An 8,270-nucleotide genomic window follows, 5' to 3' on the forward strand; every position below is an offset into this window, starting at 1 on the left:
CGAAGATTAGGGTAGTTGGCTAGTAGGTAGTGGAGAGTTCCCTATTATTTGTAGTAGTATTAATAGGTCCCTTGTTTTTTTCGTATTCTTTGACCCCTAGTATTTGCTTATTGTCTCGTTCGCTCTGTGTATCGTATTTTCCAGTTTGTTACTATTTGATGCTATTTTATCGTTTACATATTTTGTTGTTGTTTTTGTTATTATTGCTATTGTTGTTGTTGTTGTTGTTGTTGTTGTTGAAGTTGTTGTTACTGTAGTTGTCTTTTCCCCCTTTTTCTTATCGTCCTTTGTCTCCCTATTCTTTCTTTCTTCATCGTCTTCTTCCTTTCTCTCTTTTCGCCTTTTCTTGGGTCTATTGGAAATAGTCTCTCTATCTCGCCAAGTAGGGGTAAGGTCTGCATACACACTACCCTCCTTAGACCCCACTTGTGGAATTATACTGGGCAGGGGCGGAGCTACAACCAAGTAAGTATAATTAACCGAACACCCTTCGCCGGAAAATTAGACCGTATATATAGGTAAAATGGTCTCTATTATGATGATATATCGATAAATGCATGTGAACACCTAATTTTGACCGTATTTGAATTTTTTCCCACTTATCTCTCCAATACCTCACTTCTCACCCATCTTTCCCACTTTCCCTTGTCCCCTACGCTGGTTCCCCCCACTCTCTTTTATTTCCTCACATCCATCCCCTTTGTTCCCCACTTCTTGTCCCCCATTTTGTTCTCCACTCACAATTCCACATCCCACTCCATTCCACTCATAATTCCACTAAGCCAATTCCCATTTTCCTCCACTCAAAACCCACACTCTCCACTCCAAATGGGAGGAACAAAAAATTATCAATTGTCTTCTCTATAAAGAGACAACAAAGACTTAGTGAAAGGGAGAAAAAAAGAAAAACAATAATTCAAGTAAGAAGAAACGAGAGGAGAAGTTCAAAATACAGAGACGAAAAAAAGGATGGCTTCTTCTTAACGGAGACAGAGGGTATACACTTGATATACGGTCAGTATACATTCTATATACACTAGAGATACTCTCGATATACACTGGATATACAGAGGCAACCAACGAAAAAAGGGTCTTCTTCCTCCTAAAAATTCTATATCTAGAGCTTAAAATCCACCATGAAAGAGCCATGAGAGCTCATCTTTTCCACCTGAAAAACACCCCATAAAACACCACCAAAGTCCTAGCCAAAACCCAACTAAAATACAATGAAATTCCAGCGTGTAATCACAGTCGAAAAACCCATGTGAAACGTCACTGCTTCAGCCGCATACCTGCCAGATCTCTCACCAGCTTCGTCCGCACTATCGTCGTCTCCCATCTCTCGTCCATTGCTGCTTCAACCTGAAGCTAGCTCCTAAACCACCCTTTAACGCCACGAAATAGCCCCAAGGTCTTTGAAAATCCAAGCCGTCGTTGAGGTGGTCGTCGTCTGAGGTTCCGTCGATGAGATCGACGATGTTTGGTTATAGTTCTAATGATTTGCTGTATAGGTTGGAGGAGGATTGTTATCATCATATCAAATAAGTACTTTGCTTTGCAATACTACAGGTTCTCTTCCTTGTGTTTATTTTATCTCATATTCATTTTACTTGTTTGGTGAAAGATCTTGATTATATTTTGCTTCTCTGTATTGGTTTTGTTCATGTAATTCGCATGGTATGGGTGTTTCATCTTTTATTTTGTGTGTATGGTAGCTTTTAGGAGTGGACGAAATACTCCTAGCTAGGTTGAACAAACATAAAAGGGACTATCTCATGACTGCCATTCATTTTCATAGAGTTTTAGCACTAGTCAATAATTTTTACACTATAAGACTTCCTCGTTGAATGAATTTAACTATTTGTGTTAAGTTAGGAAATGAGTTCTTCTTTTTGGTTGAGTAATAGTAAGTACTACTGTTAGTGAATTATCTTTTTTCTAGTTTTAATCCTTTGTCCATTGTGGTAAATAAATCATCTTGAAGGAAGTGTATAATTCATTTTACAAGGGGCAATTTTCACAGAGCGTAGTACAAAGTTGGCTAGAGAATAAAAAGTATATTTTGCAGCCTTGTTTTGTGATTTAATCACTCTTTAATTTACTGTTGTTCTTGATATGTGTATATAAGTAATATAGAGTAAATAATGTTTTTAGTTTTCTTTAGGCACGTTAATTATATAATTATCATGGCTACTAATATTCGGGAGTACATTTCATGTAGCCCGGTTCTAATTTTCAACAATGTTATATAAAATGTGTCGTGAACCACGGGTGCATTTTATATAGCGTGGTTTACGATGTGTTTTAAATAACTTTGAATTTTTTTCGGAAATATTAAAAGCGGCTAAAATATTAGTAGTATTTTTTGCTTTTTGCTTTTTGCTTTTTTGCTTTTTGCTTTTAGTACCAATTATGAGTCTATATGATCTATTTTCACGTTAGGACCATTTTGAAAGATCACTAAATGAAAAAAATTGTTAGAATAAGATTTTAATTTAATCCCAACAATTCATCTCATATATTTTGTTTTAGTAGCCTCTTTGTTAATTAATTTCACATTGAGACTTTGGTACAAAAGCATCTGCACTATGTTGATCCGTACTTGTTCATTATATTGTAGTAATTCATATGTGGGGATGTATATTTGTATGATCTCAAGAAAAAGAAAAGAAAAATAGTCATACTTAATTACTTACCTAATTGATACCACTACTACTACTGCTTGTAATTCAAAATAAGAAAAAAAAGATTAACGCAATAGATGGTTGATTAGTCATGAATATCGTTGGTTGCTGTCCATGTGGTTATCTAATTTAGGAATAATAATAATTCAAGAACATCGTAGTTTGCTTTAAGCTTGATTTAGACTAGTATTGTGATTATGTATACGTTCCCGTAACATAATTGCGATTTTAATTCCAAAAAGTAACTCGAGGGATGCGTTCGCGCAACTTCAACCAAACCTTTCTTAATATAAATAAACCAAGCGTTATTAATTGTGGACACGTTTGCGTGACATGATTTTTTGACGCGCCAAAAGAAAAGAGTATACGTACGCGTAACTCAATTCTTTAATTACAAAAAAATCAAGTGATTAAAAGCGGTAAAAGATAAATGCACATAAGTTTTAAAATAAGTAATTAGGCAATTTTAGCCAAGTATAAATCACTAAGCGACCGTGCTAGAACCACAGAACTCGGGAATGCCTAACACCTTCTCTCGGGTTAGCAGAATTCCTTACCCGGATTTCTGTGTTCGTAGACCATTAAATAAGAGTCAACTTCCTCGATTCGGAATTTTAACCGGTGACTTGGGACACCATAAATTATCCCAGGTGGTGACTCTGAAATAATTAAATAATCTCATTTCGAATAATGTCACTTTAATTGGAAAAACTCCCTTATATACCTTCGGGTGTAGGAAAAAGGAGGTGTGACAATGCACACTCTATGGCACAACTTAGGGGTCGTTTGGTAGGAGGTATTAGAAAAAATAATGCAAGCATTAGCTCTATGCATTACTAATACCTTGTTTGGTACCTTTTTTCAACTTGTGTATAACTAATTTTACATCATACTTGGCATTATCCTATGCATAAGTAATGCATAGAACACCATGGCATTAGTAATACCAAGGCTTTAATGCATGCATTAGCATGATTAAAGATAAAATTGTCCTTAAAGTCTCTTAAAGCTAGAGAATATGGAGGACATTTTTGTAAGCAACTATTTTTAAAAAAAAATTATGCAATGCATTATAATTTTAATACACCACACCAAACAATATATAAGAAATAATATTTGCATAACTAATGCTTGCGTTACTAATACATGCATTACTAATACATACATTACTAATACACATTATTCCGCACTATTCTTATACACCCTACCAAACGACCCCTTAGAGTGACAGTCCAGCTGTAAGGGTGTTCATTTGAAGCCTCCGAGGTTGGCGTTTCTATTCTTGCTGGTAGCGCTTTTTAACCTTTTGTAGTCATTTTTAAGAAAATATAAATAAAACAAACAAAACTTGACAACGAGGCTGGTACGTAGATTGCTGGGCCAGATTCTACTAGTACTACATATTATTCTCTTCCTTATTAGACCCTACCAATTCTTCTTTAATTTTGAATGCATTAACATATTTTTTTTATATTAACTACAGATCTATAAAACTGAGAAATGCATCATCTAAAAATACTGCACATCAAGTAAAATGGTCCATATTTTTTTTCTAGTTTCTACTATTTCAGTAGAAATCAATCAATTAAAATGAAAAAAATTAGAGGCACTCTTTCTTTCATTTCAACTACTTTTCGTTTTTCATTTTGGCCTACGACTTTTTGTTTTACTGTACCAATTTAAAGGAGTAGTTACTAATCTTCTTTTTATGTTGCGTGATTTTTCTTCTTCTTCTTTTTTATTTTTATTTTTATTCTTTACATTAGTTTTTATGTGTGTTATTCTTTATATAATTCAACTAGTAACTAAATTTGTTTTTCCTGACTTTTCTATATTAGTTTTGATTTATACAATTAATAGTTTTATAATTATAAGTTTTTTTATGATTTAGAATTTAGTTAAATTAAATGTAATTTGATTTTGAATTTTGGGTGCACCCACTCATCAGTAAAAAAGAAAGAAGAAAGTTTTGTGCACCCACTCAACTAAAAAGAATTTACTCCTTTAAAGTTTGGACACCTTTGACCAATTTTCTGGCAACGCCACTGATATTAGGAATGTTGGTATTATTATTATGCGATAAATAACAAGTAAAAATAAAATTTATTTTTAAAATATTTGAAAACTAAAAGAGACGAGTACTAGTATTTCCATGGAGTAATAAACAATATTATTATTTTCTGAAAAATATGACCCCATTACCCGTAATAATAAACACTACTAATATTAACGGTTCTCGAGGACAACAAATACTAGAGAGGGAGAACAAATTTGGTTATTTGGAAATTCAAAAGAAACCCTTGTGCAAAACCTGAAACTGTTAGATTATGGTAATCCACCTCCTCTATTATATAGGAGCAATTGTGTTTGATCTAAAAACTTTCCACGCATATAGCATCTCTCAAAATTATTCTCAAAACCTAACAGTGCCATCTTCATCTTCATCTTCTTCTCCTTCTACAATGGAAAACGAACTTCCGATTAGCAGACGTTTCTTCAAAGTCATGGTGCCTGGTTTCCATGCAAAACTTGTAAGATACTATTTCTTTTTTGATTTTTCCCCTTAAATAATCTCGACCCTTTCACCCAATTTTCTTTTGAATCCTGTTTTTAGGTAGTAGTATCAGTTTTTCTAACCTCCAAGACTTTGTTTCTCTAACTTCTATTAGTTTTTTTTTTTGGTTTCAATTCACCAGACAATTCCACCAGATTTTTGTTTGAAGCTAAAAGGGGAAAAATCAGAAAAAGCGACTTTAAAACATGGAAAGGGTACATGGAATGTAGAAATTGGTCGATCGAAGAATGATGTTATTTGGTTTGATAAGGGTTGGGAACAATTTGTGCAAAATTATAACCTCAGAATTGGAGACTTTGCTGTATTTGAGCACTTGGGTAATATGAATTTCAGTGTTAGCCTTCTTGATTCTACTGGTTGTGACAAAAAGTATTTGATGTTGGAAGATGGTAAACAACAACAAGTACCTTCCCAGGTGAAATCTCTAGAGTGCAGAATAGGTAAGTTTCCTAGATTGTTAATTTTCCTATATTGATCTGTAAAACACACAGTGTATTCCTCATATTAATCACTTGTGGTAATAAATTTGACACGAACCCAGACACCTTAGTCGCTTTCTTTTCCTAACATAGTAAGCTAGATTCTTTTGCTTGGATTTCCTACTGCTGAAGCTGATGTTCAAAATCTGTATTTAGTTATAGACAACTATGGTAGTAGTAGACTAGTAGTAGTAGTAGTTAAAGTAACCGGAAGTAATTGTCAATATTTTTGTTAAAACATGTGTTATATGAACAAATATGTCGTCTAATTGAGGGACATGTCTGTTATGAACAAGACAACATGCTTGTAGTAGTTGTAGGGGATGACATATGCTGCTGAGACAACCTACACTAATTTCCTGATTCGTCTTGTTTAGCACGATTACTGTTACGAAGTATACTTTAGCTTGGTATGATTGTTGTAGTACTATTATGGCAATCAAGAATTGGATTTGGAATAAGAAAAGTTTGATCTTTAATAACATTGCTAAAGCCACATCTATTACCGTTTTGGGTTTAATGCTCTATTTCTCACTTCTGTAGAGAAAAGGAAACCTGAGGGAGATGTACTGCTCCACCAATACGTGAAAGGAAGTTCTGAGTTTACGGCAAGAATAAAAGAATATAACGTCAGAAAACGTTCTCCTTATTTGGTGAGCTTTCAACTCTTCTTTTCCTTTATCTGAACCTATAATAACAGCACAAACAATGAATTTTTTCTAAATATATCCTATATGATCTTTTCCTGATTTGCTCTTATGACAGCATATACCCACGGAATTTTGTCATTCAAATGCACTCCTTCAGAATACAATCATAACGTTAACAGGTCCATCAGGTATATCATGTCCTGTGAGTCTAAGAATTTGCTCTGGTGGGAAGACTTTATATGTCATTATGACAACAGGCTGGCGTAACTTCTTTTTAAGCAACAAGCTAAAAGTAGGAGATGTTTGCATCTTCCATATTGATCGCACAAATAGCGACTCAAAATCCATTACAATGAATGTCCGTGTCATGTAGGCTGTACCTTGTAAACTTAATTTCATTAGGGAAAGGTTCATTACGTGGCTGATCAGCAATGAGTTGTACTGCTAGCTGCTGCAGAGAAAATAAGCACAGCACGTGTTATCCCTAGCGAAAAAATGAGCATGAAAGCTGCAATGTCACTGAGATTTCCCAAGAAGCAGCTCTTCAGAGAGATGAAAGCTCTGTTTTTGTGGAGAGAATATACTAGCTCTTGCTACCGAAATCTTGCAGTAAAGAAATGCTGAGGTTTTCCCCTGTCTTCACAGTAGTACTTTGGCTACAGCCTGTGAGTTATGATGTACTCATTTGGCCTTGTACATTTGTTTAAAGGGGTGTATCCCCAGATTATTTTATAGTATTTTGAAACGTAATGACTATCTTGGGCATTCTGCCAAAGTCTATTAATACGTATTTTTCATATTTTTTCGTTCCTTTTATGAGAAAAGAAGTCTTATATTTTGTAAAAGAAAGTTATTCAGAGCGTTTGCTTCATTTCTTATCATCTCATCTGCCTAGTTCAGAATTCAGATAAGCACTTCTGATCCTGATTCTGGTGTATCAGCTGCAGGACAGACTTGAATCAGTATCTGCAATGCTATAATGTAAACTTCCACATTATGTTTTAGCCATCATAGAAAACCTTCAAAAGAATTGAAAATCTCATTATGGATATGACACATTCTCTTAATGGTATATGTTGGTTTTGATTTTTGGATGGGAAGAAAACAACAATGGATTTGTATGCTGGTCCATTAATTGTTCTGTTGTGTAGCTACTTCTATTTTCTGCAAAACTTTTCATTACCATAATTTGGCTACAAGAACGAAGACAAAAAGGACACTCTCATCTTCGTGCAGTATCATGAGTTTTTTATTATCAAGTTTGGAGAATTTTTTGTAATTTGAATTCTAGGGGTATCTGTTCTATTAGTGTCATGGGTTTTATTGAAAATGCAGTGAAAAAGAGTTCGCTCTTCATAAACACAGAATTGAAAAGAGGAAGTAAAAGGAACATCACCCCAAACAGCTCCTCTTTTTTGAACTCATCTTGAAACCTGTCTTGCGAAGAATGTTATCACTGTTGTTTGTGAGACTTATATGATGTTGGGAATAGAATCACGGGTTGCGGGTCGCTTCATGTGGGCCGACCCAACTTGGTTAAGAGAGAGAAGGTTAAGAAGTTAAAACCTGCAGAATTGTTACCACATATTTTTAACCTCTACGATTACTAACGTGCAGAATTGTTTTTATATATATTCAAGTAGGTTTTTTCATCATAATCACTTGTATTATTGGCTAAACAAAATATTGTGTTAATACCCTTGATATGAAACCAATTGATAATTTACCTAAAATAACAATTAGGAAGATTCCAAATCAATGACCAGTAAAACCTTTGATCCTTGAATATCCGTTAAATACTAAATATCGAGAAGTTTTATTTTGTGTCTCATACAACTTACACTAGTTGTATGAGGCTCCTTTTTGTCTCACAAATTTGTGG

General features: G+C 34.2%; 1 protein-coding gene across 1 annotated transcript; it reads left to right on the forward strand.

Moving 5' to 3' along the window:
* Nucleotides 1–4,936: 4,936 nt before the first annotated feature.
* Nucleotides 4,937–7,367, forward strand: LOC104223502 (B3 domain-containing protein REM8-like). The gene is made up of 4 exons (XM_009774955.2): nt 4,937–5,215; nt 5,381–5,699; nt 6,282–6,391; nt 6,504–7,367. The coding sequence occupies exons 1-4, from the start codon at nt 5,012–5,014 to the stop codon at nt 6,759–6,761; spliced, it is 891 nt and encodes a 296-aa protein (XP_009773257.1). The 5' UTR covers nt 4,937–5,011; the 3' UTR covers nt 6,762–7,367.
* The last annotated feature ends 903 nt before the right edge of the window (nt 7,368–8,270 follow it).

The sequence above is a fragment of the Nicotiana sylvestris genome, chromosome 11, assembly GCF_000393655.2.
Source record: "Nicotiana sylvestris chromosome 11, ASM39365v2, whole genome shotgun sequence".
NCBI lineage: Eukaryota > Viridiplantae > Streptophyta > Magnoliopsida > Solanales > Solanaceae > Nicotiana > Nicotiana sylvestris.